Source organism: Nanorana parkeri, unplaced genomic scaffold, assembly GCF_000935625.1.
Source record: "Nanorana parkeri isolate BGI_ZX_2015 unplaced genomic scaffold, ASM93562v1 scaffold235, whole genome shotgun sequence".
In the NCBI taxonomy this organism is placed as follows: domain Eukaryota; kingdom Metazoa; phylum Chordata; class Amphibia; order Anura; family Dicroglossidae; genus Nanorana; species Nanorana parkeri.
The window spans coordinates 915160-929121 of record NW_017306503.1 but is presented as its reverse complement, the minus strand read 5'-3'; the positions used below and the strand labels follow the sequence as shown (position 1 = coordinate 929121).

The following is a 13962-nucleotide window of genomic DNA, read 5'->3' as shown; positions in this document are numbered from 1 at the left end:
CAAGCACCGCTCATCACCTGCCCAATACCATCCCAACAGTAAAGCATGGTGGTGGCAGCATCACGCTGTGGAGGTGTTTTTCCAGCAGCAGGGACTGGGAGACTGGTCAGGGTTGAGGGAAGCTGAATGGAGCAAAGTACAGAGATATCCTCAATGAAAACCTGTTCCACAGTGCTCAGGACCTCAGACTGGGCCAAAGGTTCACCTTCAAACATGACAATGATCCTAAGCACATAGCCAAGACAACACATGAGTGGCATAGAGACAACTCTGTCAATGTGCTAGAGTGGCCCAAGCCAGAGCCCTGACTTGAACCCTATTGAACATCTCTGGAGAGACCTGAAAATGGCTGTCCACCGACAGTCCCCATCCAACCTGACTGAGCTTGAGAGGATTTTCAAAGAAGAATGGCAGAATATACCCTCAGTTTTTTCTTTTTCATAAATTCACAGACATTTCTAAAATTCTGTTTTCACTTTGTCATTATGGGGTACCGAGTGTAAATTAATAAGAAAAAAAATACTTTAAGCAATTGTAGTATTAGGCTGCAACATAGCATAATTGAAAGAAAGTGAAGGAGGTCTGAATACTTTCTGAAGGCACTGTATATACAGTATATAATACATATTCTCGAGACCAGTAGAGATGGTGCATATGAATATATCATATTTACTATTTTCAGTCACCCAGTACAGCTCAAGAAACATTCTCACATGCTTAGCAGGCTAACATTAAGCTGAAATTGAAATTACAGAAAAAGCTCTTCCTGAAAAGTAGCAATTAAATACTGCCCACTCTGATGGAGAGAAATTATTGACTGAAATCTATTTAGAAACCAGCACTTATGGGAGTGTAGATCTTTTACCCCCCCCTGAACTTAGGAAACAGTAGTGATATTGGGGATCTTTGGCAGGAGAGGTCCGTGAGATTGACACTCCTGGAAGTGTCAGCTTCTAAAGAGGCTTTAGTGGAAGATCTCTCTTCATCAGAATGGCCTTCAGTGACGCAGGCAGTGGGAGAGGTAAGTATTTACTTCTATCTTTGCAAAGAGAGAGCTTTTGTTGGCTATTTTAGTGACAGGATTGCTTTAAAAGTTTTGTAGACAAAAACAGCTTGTTTACAGAGTGAAAAAGGTGGAGCTCAGATTACACAAATGGCTGAATACTTTGAGAAAAATAGTCAATAGCTACTCCTGCTTTTTACCAGTATCTATTTAATCTATTGCTCTTTAGTGAGACTAAGCTCTGTCCTAAGCTATAGTCTTCTCTGCCAGATGCTGGAAGGTTACCTCATCAATGTGCTGCTGCTCCCTCATTAATCAGTCAGAAGGCCAGGGCAGGGAGGTCACAACACTCTATTCACCTCCTGGCTCCAGTGTGGCAAGGATGTTTGAATCACAAAAGTGGCTGAACACAATCACAATCATTTTCACAGGTAAAACATTTCTATAAGGACTCAACCACATGGCCATCCAACATAAATATGAGCGTATTTCCCCGCTCAGCAGCAACAGGTGGTGCATACAGCCACCCATGGCAATCAATGGCTATGTGACTGTACGCCAGACTTTCTGTGTTTGCGGTTGTGCATCTGCATCTGTAATGTGTGTGTTTACACCAGCCCAGCATATACCTGTTTACAGCCGCATACAGCCATTGATTTCTATGGGCGGCTGTATGCTGCACCTGTGGCTCCTGGATGTGGAAATATGCTCAAATTGACTTTTAAAGCCTGTGTGCATGAGCCCTAAATGTGTTTCAGCTGAGTCCTGTATATTCATAGCTCCATATTAAAAAGGTCTTATTTAAAGGAGAACTATGGGGTCAGTGTTTTCCCCCATAGTTCTCCTTAGGGTAACGGGAGGACACAAACTAGCATCCTCCCGTTACCCTAAGCTCAGTATACCGCGAGCTACAGCTCGCGGTATACTGAGACGCCGCAGCCGGATCCCGACCTGGACGTCGGGATCCACCCAGCTGCGTGAGTGACAGCTGGCTCTGCCTGTCTAGAGGCAGAGCCAGCTGTACCCGCCCCCTCCCCGTCCATTCTACCAGTCAGCGCTAGCAGATCGGAGCGGGGAGAGGGGAATCCAGCCCCTACCCCTGTCACGGCAGAGAGCCGTGACAGGATCAAGAGGTGAGCAAACCCGGTATGTGTTTGCTCACCTCCCGATCTACTGAGCCGACCTGTGACAGTCTCATTGTCACAGGTCGGCTAGAACTATGAGGTGAGTGGAAATCACTCATCTCATAGTTCTCCTTTAAGAAAACAAATAACATTTGTTAAATAATTGTTAAAGTTTAATTTTTTAGGCCAAACAGCATGATGTTGGAAAACCAAGATGCTTCGCTTATCCTCATGAGTATAAAAGCAATCACGAAGTAGAACTGAGCTGGCCAAATGTAATGGCGTGTCTCCCATTCTGTTCAGCTTTGTCAGTTGTCATCACACTGCAGTTTATGATGATCCTCCACAAAGCAGTCTGAGAAAGTGTGCCAGCAGTACAAGAGCTTGCTCCTTACATATTACAATGTCGCATAGCTGAGAAATGAGCAGACACACTGTCATTTCTAAGAAATGCTGGTATTCTCTAATTATGAAGACAGTGGGGGATCAGTCTGCTGAGGATTAACAGAGCACGAGGAGTGAAATGAGCTGAGAATGAGGATTAGAACTGAAGAGGTTGCCTGAAGTTTAAGGAAAGAAATGCACTTTTACAAAATGTAGATTTTTTTTATATAACAAAAAGTAGATTTTGTAATAATTAATAAGAGAATGGCCAGTGCATGAATTCATTCGTTAAAATGTACTTTTGTCCTATGTTAGCCATCGATGTTAAGAGCTGCCCATAAGACAACCATTTTCGTTGACATGAGATGTAGCAAACCTAGATTAAGTCGCTAGCTTTCATTTTCAACACTGAAGAATAAAAGTCTTTACTTTTCCGAGCTGTTCTGAGAAAGTATTTAACATATATTAGTGCACCTCTGTCTTGCAGCAGTGAGGTCCCTGGTTTGAATCCAATTTTGGTCAGGACACTACCTGCATGGAGTCTGCATGTTCTTCGCGTGGTTGGGTGGGTTTCCTCCATTTCTTCCCAAACTCCAAAGACAAGCTGGTAGGTAAATTGGCTCCTGTCAAAAACAGGCCCTAATAGCTCCTTCCTTGCAGCTCTGTCCCCACCTCTGTCCTCCATCCCACCGTCCCCCCTCCAAGATGCTGTCTCCATCTTTTCTTCTCCTTGACTCATCGAGAATAATATAAAGGAGATCTGCTGCAGCACTTCAGCAACCGATCTTACCTTGTCCAGTTACTGAAGCGCTGCTGCAGATCACCTTTGTGTTATTCCAGGGAGCAAGGAAGAAAAGATTGAGACAGCAGCGTGGAGGGCAGACGGGGACGGAGCTTCTGCACCTGTGTGGGTATTTATGAACACGCAGCGGCTCCTGAGTGTTCAGCGAGAAGCTTAGCCCTGCCCACAGTATATTATAATAAATCACAAGCTTATGGTGGTTCTATAATTACAGGAGTACATTGCAAAATATATTCCTGTATCATAAGGGAACAAAAAATGTCAAAAAGGTGTATCCTCTAGTTCCCCTTTAAGTAGATTGAATGCACTTTCTTAGCTCACTGATTACTGCATGGAATTATTCTATAATATTCTACCCTATAGTTATTTAAATTTAAATTGTTTATAATCCCCTGCACCTTGCCATGATGCAGTTCACTGGGGTATTTTGACAGTGTACTTCCTGAAGCATGTGCTGTAGAACCACATTTTTAGACATAAAGTTTAGTTGCATGTGAGATGCACAATACAGCAGTGGGTGTAACAGGGGTTCTCAGGTCATCAGCTAAGTTACAAAAGGCAGTTTGGTGGACTGATGCACAACAGCAATGCCTGAATGAAAAGAATAAGTGCCAAGAAGGTGGGCTGTGTTCCCTACACACATTGCAAGGCTTAATTTTCAGTTATGACTTAAGGAGATATATGGTATACAGTGTTAGTATTATTACATACCTGTTGCTTTGTGAAAGGCATATCCTCATATGCTCCCTTAAATCTCCTAGGAAGAGTCTCTACCTCATGGATATCATCCAGAGTTACTTCATGAGGAAGCACCTCAAAAAGGGATGTTACGTACATAAGTATGGATTTCTTGTCAGGTAGTGACACTGCCACATCTGTATAGGAACCACAAGTGAGCATAGTTTAGAGACAGACTGAGAAGAATATATGGCATTCGTCATCCACATTACTTTACATAACTACCTGACTGATGAGATGAATAAAAAGATTTCAAAAGTAGCAAATGTAATCCTGCAGCTATTCACACACTATTTTCAAGCTGTTCTACAAATGATCTTCCTTTATTCTCAGCCTTAAAGCTACCAATACATTAGATGATGGCATTTTTATTATCTGATGTATTTTTCTTACAGGATGACTAAGGTACATATACACTTATTAATGTATATAATCCACTTCAGCCCTCACACCTGCCTACCCTCTTTGGACCAGAGCAATGATTACATTTCTGATATTAGTGTGTTCTGAGGTTTTTTCCCCGATACAAACAAGGCTTTAATTTGATTATATTTTATTTTTCATTCAATTTCTAAACAAAGACATTTAAAAAACATTTTTTTATTGTAAAGTTGTTTAAATGACCTCATATCCTGATCAAAGTTCACATCTTTGATCTGCATATAAATGAAACAAAGTAAATACAATGTCACAAAAATGTTCTTACATTGCATTTCTCAATGAAGATTCAGAATAAGCTCCAGCTGTAATTTTGACACCAAGGATTTGCAGGCAATAGCGGCTAGGGGAGCAGTGGCAGGGGAAAAGAACAGGGCATTCATTGTACACGCTATACTCATTTAGTAAATCAAACCCAATTTCTCTCCACTAAATAACTACTGACCATCGATACCTGGACGTTCTTACGCCCAGTGACATTTTCTTCTTCCTAACAACACTGATAAGGTAATGGGGCAAATCTTCATCCCACTGACAAGGACGGCAGGTCATTTGGGTATTTTTCTACCACTTAAACCAGCTTTAGAGTGCTCTTAATTCCACCAACACCAATTTTGAGCCATGTTTTTCATCCCATTGACATGGACACAAATTCCTCTTCTCACTGATTAATTAAACCGGGGCATTCTTCTTCCCACTAACCACCAACATGGGGCCATATTCTCCTGCTGCTTACAGATCTTTACCACTGTGCTGTGCATGCAACATATGAACCTCCTACCAAGTTTTCACTCTTTTTAAGTTTTAAAGTGCAGACGGTATCCTATATTTACTCTCGTTGAAGAGATCTCCTGTCTCACTTACCAAATGTCAATGCCACAGTAAGTGAAAGATATACTACTACACAAACAGAGAAAAAAAAACTTCACAGTGGTTCTAATTCTTGCCCACTCTACTTAAAAAAGAATGAACTAAAAACTAGGATGTCACTTTAAGCATTGGTTTTCACTTTTACTTTCCCACAAGCTGCTGGAAAGCTACTGAAACCAAGTGTAGAAGTGAAAAGGTTATGATCTTTCTTTGGCACCTGCTTATTTAGTTTTCACTCTCACATTCTTTTCTGTCTCTGTCATGCTCTAGATAAAGCTAATCCAACTCAAAACTACAACAGATCTACTAAAATTCTAGCCCAAGACTGGAATTTAACAAAGGTCCTTCACTAGAGTATACTTCTTCTAAATAACTAATGTTTACTAAGCAGCAGAAAAACTACAAGTGGATGAATATAGCCAAAAAGCCAAGAGTTGTTCTGTATGAAAAAATGCTGCTCATCCACCAGGAACATAAAGATAACAAGGTGCGGTGTAGCTGACATGCATTGCAATGACATTCCAGAACACTTCTGCAGCATTACCTTCAGGGTCAAGCAGCTTTTCAATTCCTAAGTGCTTTTTTGCTATGCTGAAAGCATGGTCTAGCCTTTCAGTTGGGGAGAGCCTGATAACTTTTTCCCAGCTAAACAAGTCCGGTCTGAAATAAATATAACCAGGACAAATTCATACATAAACACAATAAAAACACAATGAGAACATCGATGAATGCATAAAAATACTTTAAAAAAACATTTTAAACAAAATGTCAATGAAAGCAATCAAAGGAACTTATTTCGGGTCGCCCGAACATGCTGGGCATGTTCGGCCGACCCGAAGCCACGGGAAGCAAGCCGATCTACGGCTGATTTCAGCCGATATACGGCTGAAATCAGCCGTATCAGCCTGAAGTGAATAGCCAAACAGTGTTCGACTCACTTCACTTCAGATCGGTCATTCACTCGGCTGCCCTCGGCAGCTTCGTGAATAGACCCCTTAGTGTAATTTTTTTCATAATGACATTGACATTTAGTAGCCGCTGATTTCCAGCAAACATTGGGAATTTCACATGAGGTCTAATTTTGTAAATCAAGAATTATTATAGGAATTCTTGGTTTCATTTCTAATTTTACCCTCACTGTGTCTTTTTAACAAGTACACATTTTGAGGTATAATTAAGCACATTAAAGTTATTTTTGACATGGCTGGTGTACATCATGTGTGCATTTTCATGTACTTCCATAGATTTGTATTGGACGTAAAACACAAAAAAAATGCTTTGAAAAATAGACATACTTCCTTTTTACAAATGCATTGCAATGCAGAGCACAGACATGAACAAGTGAATTGCATTACATCTGTTTTGATTACACATTGTTTTGCCTTCTGACGCATGCGTTTATATACAAAGGTGTGAACCAGGCCTGAGGGTATCTCAACAATAGTTAAAGGAAAACTATGAGGTGAGAGATTTCCACTCATCCTCATATTTAGAGCTGACCTGTGACAAAGAAACTGTCACAGGACGGCTATATTGATCGTGAAGTGAGCAGAAACATGCAGCAGATCCACTCACCTCCCGATCATCTCTCTGCAGTGAGCAGTGGTTGTCAGCCACCACTCCCCGCAGGGATTCCCCCCTCCCCTCTCCGATCCTTGAGTGCTGACTGGAGGAAAGAACGGGGGAGGGGCGGGCACAGCTTGCTCTGCCTCTAGATAGGCAGAGCCAGCTGTCACTCACGCAGCTGGGTGGATCACGACAGTATTGTCGTGAACCATCCCGGCTGTGGTTCTCTCAGTATTTTGCGGGTAATATCCCGCTATATACTGAGCTTTGGGTCACGGGGGGAGGTTAGTATATGTCCTCCCGTGACCCTAAAGAGAACTATGGGGAAAAACACTTACCCCATAGTTCTCTTTTAAGCAGAATGCTAGTGACATTCTCCTACTTACAGATGACCATTAAAGAGGAGCAATAGAAGTCTATATTAGAGCTGCAGCTAACGATTATTTTCAAAATCGATTAGTTAGCCGATTATTAGGTTCGATTAATCGGATAAACAATAAAATAAAGTTTAAAAAATGGCTCCAGGGATGGACTACTAGTTTGTATTGAGGTTGTAGTTCATCACAGGAGCAAGCTTAGAGCGGTGGAAGTAAAAAAGAAAAAAAAGATAGTGTGGTGTGCAATATAGTGAAATGGAAAGTGTAATGGCACCGGCTATAGAGGACTACAAAACCCAGCAAAAGCACATTATACAGCGCAATGCAGAATACCGCCAGCTATAGAGGAATACAACAAATCCCAGAAATAGTACATAATAGCTGGCGGCATTCTACATTGGGCTGTATAATGTACTATTGCTGGGTTTTGTAGTCCTCTATAGCTGGTGGTATTCTGCATTGCGCTGTATAATGTATTATTGCTGGGACTTGTAGTGCTCTATACAGTGCAATGCAGATTATCACCAGCTATAGAGGAGTACAACAAATCCCAGCAATACATTATACATACAGTGTATAATGTATTGCTGGGATTTGTATTCCTATGTATAATATACAGTACAATGTACCATCAGCTATAGAGAAATACAAATCCCAGCAATACATTATAGAGCACAATGTGTGGGAAAGTGCAGGCTTACCTGACCAGTCTTCCAGCAACTTGTTTCTGAGATCGGACCTGTCTATCAGCGGCTGTCATCCCCCCACACCTGCTCCTCCTTACTACATCTCCCCGCGTCCCTGTGCCGATCGTGGATGTGGATGGGCAGGAAATGTGAGGCGGGGAGGAGGTGCGGCGTGTGGAGCGTGGATGCGAGCGGGTCTGGCAGCGGCGAGCGTGAGGTGGGGAGGAGGTGCGGCGCACAGCGTGTGGAGCTGTGAACGAGCCAACTGATCGGAAGCCGATTAATCGATTATTGAAAAAGTTGACAACTTTTTCAATAATCGATTATAATCGGTTATGTCGATTAGTTGTTGCAGCCCTAGTCTATATATGAAATATGAAAAACATTTGGAAGGGAGCAGAAATCTGATATTTACACCAAAGGAAACTCTCCAGAAAACACTGCTATAAAAATTCAAAATCTGTATCTACTTAAAACATATAATTTAAGTTAGCCAATAAATAAAATTGCACTCTCATTAATTGCAGTATTGTTCCCTTTTTACTTCCAAAGGCTAGAGTAATACTTGTATATTGCTCCTAGCAAAGCACATTGCTACTAATGACTTTTGGAAGTAATATAGAGAGAGTAATATAGAAATGTAATGAGGTATAAAGCGAATGACACAAATATTGTAGTGTACAAAGTAACATGTCTAGAGTGATCATATGACAGGGGCACCTACCTGTGCCTGTGCAGCAGGCCATTGAATGCCAAGCCATCTGTCCAACTGGTGGTGAAATTTAGCACATTGACTTCATCATAAGGTCTTGTTGAATTCCTAACCCAGCTCAAAAGAATCTTCTCACTGTTCGTTTGCTGGAGTTCTGACATAATTGCCTTCATGACATCTTTCACCTGGCAAAAGAACCGTTATACAGGTTACAGAGGAGCTAAACAGAATTGCTTCTAGATGCTTTGGCTTGATACACCGTGTAGCTAGAACAAAAAGCAATCAAATACAAAACAAATTTGAGACTGATTTCAAACTTAAAACAGCATTTAGCTTTTATCAAAAAAGAACCCATCAAGAGAGAATAATTGCAACTTCCAGTGCTGACCTTTTTGAGGATGTTAGTTTCCTGGCTGTCATAGTAATTCTTTAGCTTTAATGCTTACTATGTCACAGAGGCAGACCAAGTACAGAGATAAAGAGTTCTGACACCTATTTTGACTTTACTACATGGTTGTTATGGGTTTATGACTCACAATTGCTGAAGTCAGACTCAGTCCTGTATCTAACAGTTTCAGAAGGAGGCTAGTAATGGCAGCCCCCATACTTCTCTCATGACAGTGTCCCTTTAACTTCAACATTTCTTTTAAAATTTGTTGGGCCCATTACTACATCCACCCTCTACTCTTCCCTAATTTATCTTGAAGCACAGCTTCTTATTTAATCACTCACTGACATATGGCATGACTTCTGTACTACAGTGAGAGGCCAAATAATGAATTACTCCAGAGCCTTCCCACTTTTCATTTCAACAGTGCAAAGGCCTTGCTACTACAATGTGTACAAAAAGTGGTTTTAATTTTGTTCGGAGAAGTCAAGACATTTTATAAATGGTTATTTCTACTGTTTCATTGCCCTCCTGTTAAAAGCAAGTACACTGTGCTTAGATAAAATCTGAGAAATTAATAAACGGATTAGCAATGACATGTAATTACAGGACTAGGGACATGTGTCAACAACTCATGCCAACTGTCATCACCTGACCTCTTCCTTATTACATGGTGTAACCTAAAGGTGGTCTGTTAGACACCGCATTTCAAACTATGATAAATACTATGGGGGTTTTTAAGTTCTTGGAAGCAGAGGTAGGTGGGTCTCTGGGCAAATCTGATCCATTAAATGCTACTAGTTTACTATAAACAGATTATCAAAAGGGCAAAGGCCTGATTCAGTGTTAGCAAGAAAACCTGAGTTCTCAGAAACTGAAACTTTCATCTTTTAACCCCCTCGTGACTGACGATGTACAGTGTACATGGCATTTAATTAAATGTTTCACTAAATATTGGGGTTTAATAAGGAGTTGCGCTAATATTGCGCAACATAAAAATTTGCAACTACCACCATTTTATTCTATAGGGTCTTGGCATTCAGGAAATATATAATGTTGGGGGGTTTTAAGTAATTTTCAGGCCTAAAATTTGGAATATAACATGGGTACAAAAAATGAAAAAAAAAGGCCTCAGTCATGAAGGGGTTAAAGAAAACCTGTTATGAAAAATATGTAGTCTGCCATTACTGACCTCCTTATGATAATGCTCTTTACCTAACTGTAACGTTGATCTGTTGCTTCCAATGCTTTCTACTTAGTATGCAGGTCAGAATGTTTTACTTTGCATTGACTTTACTCAATGCATACTTGCTGTGGGTCAGTGACTCAGAAAGTGCTATATCCAGGATCATAGGATCAGGATCATGTACAGGCAACTAAAACTTTCAGAAGGTGGTCAGTAATGGTAACAATTTTCTCTTATGAAAGGTTTTCATTATCTTTACATTTTTCTTTATATCCACATTTTTTTACATAAATCATTTTTTTAGAGTCGGACTGTTCCTTGGAAATTTCTTGACACAGGAACACTTTTCCAAATATACATCATAAACTTCGGACTAGCTATGGAATGTACATATGTAAGTTGTTAGTGAAAACTATCCCTCTACACCATCAAATGATATATGTATGGGACCAAAGCTGACTGTACATTCATACTACAGTTGTATTGGCAGACTTTTTAGTAACCCATGGCTATCCCAACCTTAAAGGGAAATACATGCAATGGCATTGACCATTTCTAAATTACGTATGATGTGCAGTAAATTAATGTACACTAAAACCTTATGATATAACCTCCTATTTCTTGTGTTCCTTGTCTATCTACATCAGCAGTTTATAGTCTTGACAGCCCAGACCAAGCAACAGTCTGCTCTGTTTGAATGCTCAGAGGGAGGGCAGTTATCAGCCCCTTTATTTGCTTCCTTTTACCCAGTGCTGTGGCTGTGCTATCCCTACATGTGTACACCAGAGTCTCCACTGGGAGCAAAGAACCCAAAAAGACTTTTGAGGGGTAGAAGGAGGGTTGCTACTAAATAAACAATTAAGTTGTTAAAGATTTTGTATATACAGGCCATCTTTTCATCACCTGCCAGTATGCACAGGAACCTCAGGGATGTGCTCATCACCCAGTGCCCTGCCAGAATTCTTTCCAACAACTACATGTCATTTAAACCAGTGGTTCTCAACCTGTGTAACCTCAGGACCCACATTTATCCTTGGTCATTAACCGCACCGCACTAGAATGCATAGCATTGCAGTACCGTGCATTCCACTGCAGGCAATGGAACTGTGGGCGGGAGGTGCGTTTGGAGTGCCATTCAACTGAATGGCAATGCAACATACATCCCACACCCGAACATTCAGTAGGTACGATTGCACGGTACAGTGCGTTAATTGCACACCACTGTGCGATTAACAAACTGTACTAGTGTGAACGGGCCCCCAAAAACACTGACAGACACACACAACCACAGACACAATCTGACACACTCCCCAAAAATTTTAATTTTATTTTTCTTTGTAAGATCCACCAAGTATTCCTACCTTATGAGAACTGGAGTGGATTCTTAGCCTGGGGTCCAGTGTGAGCTGCTTTGCTGTGACAGAGATTCATCCATAAGTGCATTGCTTGTACAGCTCCCTTGTGTGCCCTGTAGAGGTGACGGCAGCCAGAATGTGACGTCACTCCAGTCCTGGCACCTCTACAAGGCACGCGAGGGAGCTGTACAAGCAATGCACGTATGGATGGAGCTCCCTTTCTCACCCCACCACAAGATGACACTAGGGGCCGGGCAGCATATTTTGATTAGCTGCACAGCGTGATAACTAACAGTGCTGTGCTAGGGGCAGGCTGAGGAGCCTCTCACCTAGTGCAGTGGAAGGCATACAATGACCCACTGAAAATGGGGTTTGGGACCCCTTTTGGGTGGCGACCCACCAATAGAGAACCATTGATTTAGACAGTCTACGGGAACAAACATTGAGGCTCTTCTCCTCACAATGATGGAAAAATAGCACCAGTTGTGTTGTTCCTGCCCCTTTTATGTAACTGGCCAAGAAATGAAGAAAAATGTTAAGGGTCAGTATAGATGGGCAATGTATGGTTGTGGTTTTTACATGTGATTACAGTATTCAGCATATTAATTACTTCTATAGTCCATATGCCTTTTTTATGGACTAGCATGCAGACCAAGCTGTCAAGCAAAAGTGATGGTGATAGCAATAACCATAACACTGACAGGGGTGTTTCTATCTGTTACCTTTTATTGTGAAAAAAAACAAACTGCTCAAAGATCCCTGACAGAGTTATACATTCGGGTTGATTTACTAAAGACATAATTGGGTGATGATAATCAGTACAGCTTCACCGCACTCACTAAAATAAGGGAAGACTTCACTGCAAAGTGCAAATTCCCTTGCAATGTAAATAGCCTGTTTGTAACAAAATCTGTCACTGGTCTACATGTAAATGTAAAAAATGTTTTAACCACTTACAGTACATCTGTCCTACAATAGGAACATACAAGGCTTGTGTGCAACACTGAAAGGTCTTGAAACATGATAGAAGCTGCTTGAATCATCTCATAGGCCAATCATAAGAAAATCAAAGCAACTCAAATGTCAAAACAACACACCATTTTCCCCGAAAGCATACTGCATTGATTTGCTTATGTGTCCATTTACATGAATCCTGGAAGAGACTGCCACCACATATGGAAGAAGAGAAAGACCATAGAAGAGGTGGACTAATCCTATTAAAGATAACCTAAACGATCTGGGAGGCATAAGATGGAGACTGAAAGTAATGAATTGAGTGAAATGGGCTACAACTGTGCAAATATTAGCATGATGAAGAGCAGTTAAGGAATAGATCTGATAATGCTTGTTTGAAATATAATTTAACTTTTACTATGAGCTATTCATTTGCAATGTCCATGCAGCATCACCATGGTTGATAACTTTACCAAAGATAACCTCCATACTCTTTTCGGCAGTATGGCCTGCAGGCTCCCACTGTTTATTTCTTGCTGTGCTATTAACAATCTGCCCCCAATTGGAAGTGCTGTTCCTTTAGCCCAATGCACAGAAGGTATCCTGCCCCCAAACAGACCACTAGTAATGGCCAAGAGCAGCTTCTTTACAGTTAAGATTTAGGAGACTTTTCAGTGTAAAATACAAGACTTATTTTTAGTAAAAGTAACCCATCATATTTTGTTTAAAGGTGGCAGAGACAATAAAACCTTTCGGCATGTATAACACTAACAGAAACATTTGTTTATTTTTCAGTTATTTCCAGTTGCAGTTATTTCAAGAATAATCCACCACATAAAATAAAATCACAATATCATCCATATGTCTCCCGAAATGTATAAAAATAATAGGTGTAAAAGCACAACATTTCATTCTACGTGATGTTTTACCTGCCAGTGAAGGATGATGCTCCATATCAAACCAAGGGTCAGCTTGGGATTTCCATCCACAATATCTGTACCTCCTATGTTTACCAGCTCAACCTGAAAATGAAACACCTTTAGGCTTAGGAATATTGCTACTGGGTCAATTACACAACACTGAAGTATGGCTGATATAAGAAAGGCAGACAGCTGGAATCAGCAAGTTGTATATCATTAAGCCTGATCTCTATAGTGTGCATAGAAATAGAAGGGCATTATACAAACAGATTATATAGTGCAGCGGTAGGCAACCTTGGCAATGCAGCAGTGGTGAAACTACAAATCGCATAATATCTCTGCCTCTTGGAGTCATGCCTGTGGTTGTCAGTCTTGCAATGCCTCATGGAACTTGTAGTTCCACCACAGCAAGAGTGCCGAGGTTGCCTACACCAATATATTATATTGCATGCCTGGCGT

General features: G+C 40.9%; 1 protein-coding gene across 1 annotated transcript in view; it reads right to left on the bottom strand.

The window, feature by feature from the left end:
* The window catches only part of LOC108786943 (utrophin-like), a 583766-nt gene that overhangs the window by 448622 nt on the left and 121182 nt on the right, over positions 1–13962 (bottom strand). The window contains exons 6-9 of the mRNA XM_018556366.1: positions 13513–13605; positions 8713–8885; positions 5904–6019; positions 4025–4188 (exon numbers count right to left, since the gene is read on the bottom strand). Coding sequence (XP_018411868.1) covers positions 4025–4188; positions 5904–6019; positions 8713–8885; positions 13513–13605 — 546 coding nt within the window. The remainder of the gene's footprint in view (positions 1–4024; positions 4189–5903; positions 6020–8712; positions 8886–13512; positions 13606–13962) is intronic.